Source organism: Sorex fumeus, unplaced genomic scaffold, assembly GCF_029834395.1.
Source record: "Sorex fumeus unplaced genomic scaffold, SorFum_2.1 ptg000042l, whole genome shotgun sequence".
Classification (NCBI taxonomy): domain Eukaryota; kingdom Metazoa; phylum Chordata; class Mammalia; order Eulipotyphla; family Soricidae; genus Sorex; species Sorex fumeus.
Window position 1 is genome coordinate 7639348 of NW_026606099.1, and position 12147 is coordinate 7651494.

The window sequence follows — 12147 nt, forward strand, 5'->3', positions numbered from 1 at the left end:
AGGGCATTTGCCTTGCACACGGTCGACCCAGGTTCAATTCCCAGCATCCCATATGTTCCCCCGAGCACTTCCAGGAGTGATTCCTGAGTGCATGAGCCAGGAGTAATTCCTGAGCATTGCCGGGTGTGACCCAAACAGCAAAAAAAAAGAAAAAAAGAAAAAAAAGGAAGTCTTCCCTTTCCTTTTGTATTTCTCCTCCCCCATCCCCCACTTGTTTTTTGGGCCACACCCAGCTGTTCTCAAGACTTTCTCCTGACTCTCTACTCATGAATTTCTCCACGTAGACTCAGATGTGCCAGGGATCCAACCCTGGTTGTCCCCGTGCAAGACAAGCAGCCTACCTACCGTGCGATCTCTCCTGCCTTGTTTATTGTACTTGGCAACTACCACAGTCACACACACTGGGTTGTGGTACTTTTATGTATATGTGAGTCCATCTTGCTCACAGAGGAATCCCACGGTTGGTTGAAATCTTGGATTCTTTCATTTTTCTGAATTTGTTTGTGATGCTTTTTTCTCTTTACCTACACTATTAGAGGAGAAGCAGGGGGGAATGGTGCCTCCTTCTTCTTCCTGCCCCAGTATTCACAGAGAAAACACTCTAGCGCTGTAGCACTGTCCCCCCGTTGTTCATCAATTTGCTCGAGCGGGCACCAGTAATGTCTCACAACAAATTGTGAGACTTGTTGTTACTGTTTTGGGCATATCGAATACCTCACGGGTAGCTTCCCAGGCTTTGCCGTGAGGGCGGGATACTCTCGGTAGCTTGTCTGGCTCTCCGAGAGGGACAGAGGAATCGAACCCGAGTCGGCCGCGTGCAAGGCAAATGCCCTACCCACTGTGCTGTCGCTCCAGCCCACAGAGAAAGCAGTTTCTTTAAATATAAACATTATGAATATGGCCATTTCTTCTGTGTGGTGAAAGGAGACAAGTGTCTAAAACTCCTTTTCGGAGAATGTTTCTTTTTGATGTGCTAATTACCAATCCAATGATTTTATATTTCTCCTTTTTTTCCACATGACATCTTAGGAAGACGAGTTAACTTGGTGTTCCTAAGTTGGGACGCACTGAGGCTCAGGATTCCACTGGCCCTGTGGAAACAGAGCTACTTCGATTCTGCTTCAACTTTGAGATGTAAATCTGGTTTTGAGCGTCTAAATCTGTGGCTCAGAGCCTTTCTCAAATTGCTCTTGGTCTGAAGGTCTGTCAGACCTGTTGTAGTGAGGATCTGCAGCAGGAAGGTTGACCTGATGTGACTTTCCCCCAAGGGACTAGTCTGGGCGCACACCAGGCTTCGGAAATGGGGAAACTGTTCTTTCCCGCGGGTGAGAACTGCCTGTTACTGCTCTTGAGGCCTATTCCAGTGTTCGTTTTGTAGGAGAATTAGCTGACATTTCAAACCAGAGAGATTTTTCAACCCGAGCGAGTCACAGACTTGGAAATACAAATTTACTCTATAAACTGACCATCACCAGGGCATAGATTTTGATCCCAGTATGCATGGCTGATTTCTCTAGACTTAGCACATTAAAAGGCTTTGTTCGTTTGTGCAAGGGCTTGCTGGCCGTCATGAAAGGTGTTAGGAGGTTCAGAGGTGCCTTTGGACAGTGAGGAGTAGAATTCTGGGGCAGTGGCGTCATGTGCTACAAACAGGAGTCAGACAATTAAGTCTGGCCCCTGTCTGGTAGCTGACCTTTTTGTGCATTGGGTCCAGTTGTCTTTTCTAGCTTTGGGTAAGTGTATTAGCTGCTTCTGCTCAGACCCATCCCAAAGCTGGCTAATGTCAGCCTTTTCCAAGAGTTCTTGCTGCCTGATTTGCCCCCACGTGGCTTCTGTTGCACACTCTGTTGTGTAGGAGTCGTGGAAGGAGCATTCTGCTCTGTTTGGGATAACGGGTTTTCAGTCAGTATCTTCCTTGTTCTGGTATGTGGTGGTGTTGAGTCAATAGGAGAAACAAGACTGTGTCTCTGCACTACCTTTGTACTCATTCTTGCACGCATCAAGCCAGGAATTCTGCCAGCACCTTCCCTGTTTCTTTCTTTGTATGATTGATTTCGTTGTGCAGGGATTCAGTGACCGGGGATTGAACCCAGGGCCTCTTATGAACAGGCTTGTACTTTACCTCTGAGCTATATCCCCAGCCTTCTTGCATTCATTGAGCCGTGTCTCTGGTAACAAGGAACACTTGTGTGGTTACATAGGACAGTCACTGTTGGCAAGACTTCAGAGTTTGAGCTTAAGCAGTATACTGGTGATTGGCAGAGGCTGTCACTCAGGAGGCAAAGCGTGTGTCTTGTGAGGCCCTGGGTTTGATCCCCAGCACCACATTTCCCCTTTGCATCGCTGGATCTTACCCCTGTCCCCATCACTGCAGATGTGGCCCCCATAAACACCAATAATGATGGTCACTGTCTCCCATTGTTCATCAGTTTTTTCGAGCGGTCCCAGTAATGTCTCCATCGTGAGACTTTGTTGTTACTGTGTTTTGGCATATTGAATACATCACAGGCGGCTTGCCAGGCTTCACTGTGCGGGCGAAATACCCTTGGTAGCTTGCCGGACTTTCCGAGAGGGGTGGAGGAATCGAACTCGGGTCACCCATGTTGGCTGCATACAAGGCAAACGCCTTACCCGCTGTGCTATCGCTCCAGCCCACCAATAATGATAACAGCAGCAAAAAAAGAAATACATTGATGGTGGATGTCATCTCCATAAATTGGCATTGATGTCTAAAAATATGATTATTCACAGAGAAGAAAGAAATCTTGGTTATGGCCAGTGTATAATGCAATTTTTTTTTGCATTTCCTCACTTATGATCTTTATGTTATCAGAATTCTGATCACTACTAGCCATAAAGGTTTACTTCTCAAGGGGAGTTAATAACTATCATATTCCTTATGATACAGTTTAAATTTAACATTTCTGTGTAGTTTTGTTCCTGTCTTTACCTACATATATTAGCCATCTCACTGTTCTCCTAATTTTCTGCTTAGAAACCAAATGTAAATCTTATAGAGTATACTTTTTCAGATGGCCGTAGTTATTTATTTAATGATAATTTTTGCTTAATTAAGATTTGGTTTTCTGAATCTCTTGAAGTACTAGCAAATAAATATAATTTCTAACTTTGAATTTCTCAAAAACTAGAAGAACTCTTTGCAAAAATTTTATTGAAGTATCAAGCGTCCGATCAGAATCATTGAAGAAAAACATTTTAGGTCTCTGGATTCATATTTGCCAGAATTCCCTACTTCCCAGGAAGTACTTTGTCTTCATCACTTTTCTTTAATATGTTTATTTTTCTTTTTTTTATCCCTAGCATACTACCTTTATTCTTCGATATCTTCCCAATATAAAGACAAAACATAGCTATCACTTAGCTCCCAAGTTTACCGTTCATGTGAAAACATAACCTTTAAAAGGTTAATTTGCTGAAGTACTGTGAACTACAAAGTTATGCGTGATTGAGTTTCAGGGTACAATGTTTCAGCACTAATCCCTTCACAGGTGTCCCATTGTCCCTCCACCATTGTCCCCTCTGCCAGCCTACTTCTCAGGCAGACACTTTTTCCTTTTTCCTTTTGGACACTGTGGTTTGCAGTACTGTCACTGAAAAGGCATCGTGCATGTCACTTTCACTCCTTCCAGCACCCACCCAGTCCTCTTCCAGAGTGACCACTGCCCTCTCTCTGTGTCTTAGCTGCCCCTTCACTGTCCTAACCCCAACCCCCTACTGCCCCTATTGTGGCAAGCTTCCTACTAAGAACTTATTCTCCTGCCCTGCTTCTATGGTCTTTGGGCGTTAGTTATTTCCCGACGATGTTTCTTTGTATCCCACAAACGAGTGGTTTCATTCTGAATCCGACCCACTCCCGCTGACTCACTTCACTCAGGATGATGCTCTCCAGTTCCCTCCATCTATCAGCAAGTTGCATTCCTGCGTCTTCTCTTGTGACTGAGTAGTATTCCATTGTGTATACGCACAGTAGCTTCTTTATCCAGTCATCTGTTCTTGGGCACTCCGTTTTGACTATTTGACTCCAGATTTTGACTAGTGTGGACAGTGCTGCGATGAACCTAGGAGTGCAGATGTCTTTTCTGGATTGTGTTTTGGGTCCCTCATTCCCGGGAGTGGGATAACTGAGTTGTAGGGAAGCTCAACTTACAGTTTTTTGAGGACCTTCCATATTGTCTTCAGGAAGGCTGGACCAGTTGACATTCCCACTAGCAGTGAATGAGGGTCTCTTTATCCCCCACTCCCTGCATCCATGCCAGCACTGGTTGTTGTTGTTTATGACAAGTGCCAGTCTCTTTGGTGTGAGGTGATACCCCATTGTTGTTCTAATTTGCATTTCCCTGATAATGAGTGTTAGAGAGAATTTTTTCACGTGGCTTGGTCATTTGATTTGTATTTGTTTTTTGAGGAAGTTAATTTTCTCTTCTCCCCACTTGTAAAGTTCTACCAGTGCTTTTTATATCTTGCATATTAACCCTTTATCAAATGCGTTGTGGGTGCACAGTTTCTCCCAAGTCTGTGGGCTGTCTTTGTATTCTGGTCTTCCTTTCCTTTGAGGTGAAGAAACTACTTAATTTAATGTCGTCCCATTTGTTCATCTTTGCCTACACTTGCTTGGTTAATAGCATTTCATCCTTAAAGATGCCTCTAGATTCAATGCCATGGATAATTCTACCCACATTTTCCTCTGTGTGCATTATAGATTCAGGTTTGATATTGAGCTTTTTAATCCATTTTGATTTAACTTTTATGCATGGCATTAGAAAGAGTCTAAGTTCATTTTTTTTCCATGCATCTGACCGGTCTTTCCAGTACCACTTGTTGCTCTATTTCATATTTTTTGCTCCTTTATCGAAGATGAATTGACCATATACCTGATAATCTGTCTCTGTATTATCAATTTTATTCTATTGATCTGAAGGTCTATCTTTATTTTAGTACTATGCTGTGTAATCAAAAAATAAATACAAAGTGTGCAGTGGCTCTCTTACCGCCTGCGTTCGGTGGTCTCACGCCGCTTCCCCCACCCCGGGGTGGCTGATGGGGACGAGCAGATGAAGGAGGAAATGAGGGCCAGGCTGATTGGTCTCAATCACAGTTTAATCTCATCTCCATTCTCCTCTGATTCTCCTCCAGATCTTTCCCTTCCCCGATCCCCCTCATCCTCCTCTTGGATCCTTCTTCTTCATTCTTCTCTTTCCTGCTTCTGCCTCCCCCTACCCACTCTTACAGCCTTAGTGAAATCCCAAATCATGAAAAGTTGGGGTAACAGTTACACAGAGGTGTCATCAGACAATCAACAGATGTCAGGTCCTTTCCTCAGGGGAAGCGTCTTCCAGGGCAGATTCTCATCCAGCAAGATGACTGCCTAAGGGCAAAATATGGATGTGTTTCTCCTCTCCTTGGTCCAACAAACATAATAACATTCCTAGTACTAGTCATTTTATATGGACACAGTAAGAGATACATTAAGGCTTATAGGATTGATCTCCTGGGGCCATCTCGCTATAGATCTCAGACTAAAGTGCTCGGGCCAGATTAGTCTTTCCTAACTCTAGCAGGGTCCCAATTCAGTTGTTCCTCTTTGGATCATGACAGAATTTGCCCGTGACCATGCTCTTAACTTAAATAGTTAAGTATTATGGCGCTTTAGCCTGGCCCATTTTGATGCCAGGGTAGTTCACAGCTTGCCCTGGGTCCATCCAGTCCCTTGTCGGGACACTGCTTTGGGGATGCTAGGAACTAAGGGCAACTGAGGCCTAAATCGAGAGAGCAGATGCCCGGGACTGAAAATTGTTTGGAGTCAGTTAACTCCCAAGTTACAAAAGCATAATATTAACTGTCTTCCTGTGTCTGTACAAAAAAGAAAGACATTGCTTCAAAGTAAACTATGCAAAAGGACATAAGAGAAGGGGGAAAGCAACATTTCGTTCACAAATATGAAATCATAGATTTCTGAAGAATCTGACCTTACGAGTTAACAGAGTCTGATGAGGGTAAAAAGGTGATAGAGTCTGATGAGGGTAAAAAGGGGAAGAGAGCACAGAGAAGAGTTTACAGAGAAACACGGAGGGAAGGAAGACCCTCAGGAGCACTGTGATAAACCTAAGCTCCCTGTGGCAAGGGAAACAGGACATGCCAATGTTGCCCTAAAATATTTAGAGCGATATTCCAGTAAACACAGAGGAATGGAGGTGCTCCGGAGCATTGTGATGGGTATTACTCAGTAAACCTAAACTCCTGTGGCAGAGGAGAAAGCACAAACCAGTGTTATCCTACACTATGTTGTTTTATTTACTACCATTTTGTAATGCAGTTTGAAGTTGATGAAAGTGATCCCTCCTATCTTCTTTTTCCCTAGAATTTCTTTGGGTGTTCGGGGAAGTTTATTGTTCCATATGAATTTCATAGGTGTCTGATCTATTTCTTTGAAAAATGTTGTGATTATCGTTGTAGGGACTGCATTGAGTCTGTGCAATGCCTTGGGGAGCATTGACATTTTGATTATGTTAATCCTTCTAGTTCATGATCAGGGGATGCATTTCCATTTCCTCCTGTTCTCTTTTATTTCTTTAATATTTACTTGATATTTCAAAGTTTTCTTTGTGTAGGTCTTTCACCTCTTTAGCTAAGCTGATTCCTAGATACTTGATGTTCTGAGGCACAGTTGTGAATGGGATTGCATTTTTAATATAGCTCTCTTTCACTATTTGAATATAGGAAAGCCATGGACTTTCATGGGTTAATTTTATAGCCTACTACTCTACTATACAAATCTGTTGTTTCTAGGAGATTTATTGTTGTGTCTTTAGGGTTTTCTGAATATAGTATGTCATCCACAAGTAGTGAGACCTTGATTTCTTCGTTTCCTATCTGGATTCCCTTAATATCTTTTTCTTGCCTAATTGCTATGGCAAGTACTTCCAGTACTCTGTTGCATAGAAGTGGTGAGAGTGGGCAACCTTGTCTTAGGCCTAATTTTAGAGGGGAGACTTTTAGTGTTTCCCCATTGAATGTAAGGTTTGCTGTTCACTTTTAGTAAATGGCTTTTACTGTGTTGAGGAAATTTCCTTCAGTTCTCATTTCGTTGAGAGAATTTATCATGATGGGTGCTAGTCACTTGTAGACCTATTCTTTTTCTTATTCACTCTGACTTAGAAAACAATAGAACTCTGTATGTTCAGGAGCTTAGAATTACATTATTAACCCAACAAAGACCTGCCCTAAGCCAGCCAAGTGCAGTGAAGGACCCTGTTGTTCCTCAGCAGTTTACAAAAATAAATTCCATAACACTGAAACAATAAGTTGTATAACACGGAAACATGACACTTGAAACATCTTTGTGGCTACTTCTCTTTTTTTATTACCAATACCTTCTTACCTAGCTGTGTGATTATGATACAATTTCCCAGAGCCTTAAGAATAGAAGATTGATGGGTCTGAACCTGAGCCAGGTATGGAGGTGCCTTGCATAAGGCCAACCGGATTCAATTTGCAGCACCCTCTGTGTCCCTCAAGCCTCTCCTGGAGTGATCCCTGAGCACAGATAGGCCCTGAGCACTGCTAGGTGGGGCCCAAAATCTAAATTAAAGTAAAAGATTGAGATGTCAGCCACCTAATCTCAAATAAGTATCTCTACCCTAGTTTTAAAGATTTCTAGATGAGCTTTCTGCCTTTCTACCCCTGCCCTGTTTACTCCTGTGTCTCTTCATATTCTGTAGATGAGAAAATGAAACTGAGAGGTGCCCTTCAATTCATCCCAAAACCCAGTAGCTCATGTGTCTTCGCCAGGCCAGAACCAGAATTTCTGCTTTTCTGATTCTCTGGCATTATTTTCTCTGCAGCCTAGTGAGGAGAAAAGGAATCAAGTTAGAAATGATTAAATTTCTTTCAGGATATATAGGTGAGAGGGGGAAAGTTTCCATTAATTTACTCTTTTATTAAAAACATATGAGACACCTCCTTTCTGCCAGGTCCTATGCTAGGCGCGTCATCCATTTCCACTAGGAAATTCTATTGAACTGAACTTTGAAAATCCAAGATAAAAGAAGATTCTTGTTTGTAGCACCATCCTACGAGCTGAACCATGCAGTGTCATGATCCTCATCATAGAAGGGCAACTGTGTCTAATAGGAATAGCAGAGAGTGGTTAGTGACAGCCACTGTACTCAGGTATTCAGCATTCAGTATCAGTGAGATTGCTCTTACCGATACTGAACTTTCTCCCTTGCACAAGGCTGACCCGGTGTCCCACGTGATCCCAGACCTCCTCCAGGAGTGAGTCCTGGGCCCAGAGCCAGGAGTAAGCCTTGAGCACTGCTGGGTGCTATCTCTTCTTATATATCCCTTTATATCTCTTTTTATATCTTGTGATAGATGAATCAAAGTGGAAAACAAAAACAAAACATTTTTATGTGGAACATCAGACCCAAATAGTTGAACATTTAAGTAACATTTATGGCATACCAGAGGGGCTGTGATAAGTACTTTATGTAAACTATGCTTTAAAACCAACCAGCCAACCCTGAGATTTCAAGAGACTTGATGTATTATTGTTCAGTCACACAAATGAGTGGTGTGAGGGGGTTAAAATGAGATTATCTACCCAACCTCACACTCCAGGGTTGGGATTGCCTTTGAGTTCCAGTCTGGAGTTTGTGCTTGCAAAGTGGATCAGAGATGAGGCCTGCTCTTCCTGGTGCACCGGCACCCCTCCTCTGTGCTTGGTGCTTTTTGGGGTAGTGAGGGGCATTTCCTGTGGAAGCATGCCAGGACATGCCATATGTAAAGTAAGCTATGAAACAAATATAATGAACCCATAGCCATGTTTTTCTCTCATTTATCAATCACTATATTCACCCCATGCAATTAAGAAATCTACCTGCAGATTTAAATTTGAACCTGTGACTTGTATCGCACTTAATGGGTCAGACTTTTTTTTAATTTTCTTTTAAAGCTAGGACTAGGGAAAAAGATCACTTAATGAGAGCAAGACAGTATGTATGTATGCAGACATATATATGTATGCTTTTAATTTTGGCTTTTAAAATTCTCAGTTATCTTTCCAACTGGAAAAGCTCCTAAATCCCAGATTTTACTGTTTCCTTATTGAAGTATTTACTGCTTCTGGTGAGCTAGGCAGAGTAGATACAGTTGTGAACAACAGGTTTTATAAATAATTCATTGTAACTATGATAAATCCTATAGAACAGGGCTTCTCAAACTTATTCCACTCACAACCCCTTTTCACCTAAGAAATTTTTGTGCATTATCCTCTATGTGAATAAAATATGATGACAAATCATAAAAAAAAAATTTTAAGCTATCTGATATGAGGGCCATGATCTTAGACTATAGAGGCAAGTACACGATACTATTGAAATATGAATAATAAAAGGGGGAGAAGAGTGTGAAGTCAGGTGAGACTTTCTGGAGGAATTGATATTTGGGTCTGGAAGGATGATTAAGAGTTAAGAAGGTAGAACCAAGAACTAGACCATTCCAGGCAGAGGAAACAAGCATGTCTGAAGGTCCTGAGGCAAGCTAGAGTTGGTCTCATCTGGGGAATAGAGATGGGAATCCCCAGGACGAAAGGGGTCACAGGCGAGAGAAGGAACCTTCTTAGCAGCGGGTTAGCCCTGGAAACAATTGGTCCTATCAATGCCTTGTTAATCTAGAAGTGTAACTCATAGCGGGGCCACATGTCAAGGGCGGTACCTGTGGGGGGAGCAGAGTCCAGTGGCTGAGAGGGAGGCTGGGGTGGTGGGGGAAGGCTGTAGGATGACTCTGATCCGGGGGTTTTATCTCCTCAGGCCTGAAGACCATTGTGGGGGCCCTGATCCAGTCGGTGAAGAAGCTGTCGGACGTGATGATCCTGACGGTGTTCTGCCTGAGTGTCTTTGCCTTGATCGGGCTGCAGCTCTTTATGGGCAATCTGCGGAACAAGTGTGTGGTGTGGCCCATAAACTTCAATGAGAGCTATCTGGAAAACGGCACCAAAGGCTTTGATTGGGACGAGTATATCAACAATAAAAGTAGGTGGCTTTCCTTGCCCCGCTTCACATCTCTTGCCCCCTTACCAAAGATTAGATGATCATATGCTTGTGGGGAGTTGGGGGTGGGAGGGATACTGGGACCCACAGTGGTGGAGGATGGGCGCTGGTGGCGGGATGGGTACTCGATCATTGTATAAGTGAAACCCAAGCACCAAAACTTGTAAGTCTACAACTGTACCTCATGGTGTTTCACTAAGAAAAATTTAAAAAAAAAAAAGTAGGTAGCCCCTTTTCTACAAGAGGGAAGTAAAGTCTGTAGTATACACAGTTGGAAGCCACCTCTGGGCTATAAAAAGTAGTTGGAGGGGCCAGAGAGATCATCCAGCAGGTAAGGCTCTTGCCTTGCACACGGTCGATCGACCCAGGTTCGATCCCTGGAATCCCATAATCTGAACAAAAAAAAAAAAGTAGTTGAGGCCAGAAAGGAAGGAAAGCGATCCTGCAAGTAGACGTGTTAGGTTGATCCCTCCCTTCCAGGTAGGATGGTATGCAAAAGCTCTCAAACCTCAGCAATCTCTCCCATCTCTAGTTTTTCGCCCCTTACATTTTAATTTTATTTATTTTGGCTTTGGGGGCCACACCTGGCTCTAGTTGGGACTAACTCCTGGTTCTTTGCTCAGGGATCACTCCTGGCAGTATTCAGGGGACCGTATGGGATGCCAGAGACCAAACCAGGTCCATTGCATGCAGGGCAGCCCCCAAACCATCATGTACTATCGTTCTGGCCCCTTCTCTTGCTTTAAAACCACAAACTTTATAGCTTTCTTATATGTACCCCTAAACTTTTGCTTTGACGATCAGGCTCAGAGACTTGATGAAAATCTTATGTCCAGAATATATATGTTCAGTTCTCGTAGTGCTGCAAAGACTTTAGTGATGTGTCAGGTATAGGGAGGCATCTTTTAATCCTTATGCATTTTTAATAGCTTCACTTTTTTTTATTGAGTCTTGATTAAGCTACATTGAATATCATAGAACTTGTGTAAAATAATTGGGATAAGTTCACAATATTACCAATAGAGAGCAAAAGGGAATGCCCTGCCACAGAGGCAGGGTGGGGTGGGGGGGATGGGGGTGGGAGGGATACTGGGATCCGTGGTGGTGGAGAATGGGCACTGGTGGAGGGATGGGTACTCGATCATTGTATAAGTGAAACTCAAGCACGAAAGTTTGTAAGTCTGCAACTGCACCTCATGGTGTTTCACTAATAAAAAAAAATGTTTTTTTAAAAAGTGTCAATAGTCACTCTTTAGGAAATAAAGGCAGTTAAACCAAATAATAAAACATTGCAAAGATAATTTCAGGGACACATGTAGGAAGCATGCCTTCTAAGTGAAAGCAGGACAAGGTAAATAGCTATCAGTGAGGGTTTCTCATTTATTTTCAGAGAAGTTATGTGGGTATAAAAATGGAGTTTAAAGGGGTAAAGAAGTTAGAATACTCATCTAAACATCTTTGATGCAATCATCAGGACTTGACATATAGATTTGAAGTATAAATGAAAGCAGGTATTCACAAAAAAAAAAGGTTGCATTAAAGGGCCTTATCAGAGTGCTTTCAATTTTTAAATATATATGTATCAAAATAATAGAAAAGAACAGATGTCACTGCTCAGAAAAGATATGGGCTGAAATCAGTAACTTGCTGCTGGGAATACTACAACCTTATTCTCTCCTCTATTTAAATCTGCCCTTTTTTTACTTCCTGCTTCTTCTAACTTCTAGCGAATTTTTACACGGTTCCTGGCATGCTGGAACCTTTACTTTGTGGAAACAGCTCTGATGCTGGGTAAGTAGCTCACCTAATTTTATTTCCTTTGGTGATACTGCATTTCATTCCCATGTTACAGATACTAACTGAGCCTGACTTGCTGGTGAACTTAGATTTTTCTTTCTGTTTGACGAGAAAGTTGAAATTTCCCTAGTAGGTGAATGTTCCTATAGTTCCCAGCCAAAACCCTTGATAGGAAAGGCAAGGATTCGAATCCGTGCCATAAGGTATCTTTCTTGCCTCTTTTGTAGACATCCCTGGTTCCATTTTAATAAACACATGGACACCAGCATGTGTCACAGCG

The 12147-nt window shown here is 42.6% G+C and overlaps 1 protein-coding gene across 1 annotated transcript in view; it reads left to right on the plus strand.

The window, feature by feature from the left end:
* The window catches only part of SCN8A (sodium voltage-gated channel alpha subunit 8), a 152777-nt gene that overhangs the window by 38678 nt on the left and 101952 nt on the right, over positions 1-12147 (plus strand). The window contains exons 6-7 of the mRNA XM_056120276.1: positions 9831-10052; positions 11798-11861. Coding sequence (XP_055976251.1) covers positions 9831-10052; positions 11798-11861 — 286 coding nt within the window. The remainder of the gene's footprint in view (positions 1-9830; positions 10053-11797; positions 11862-12147) is intronic.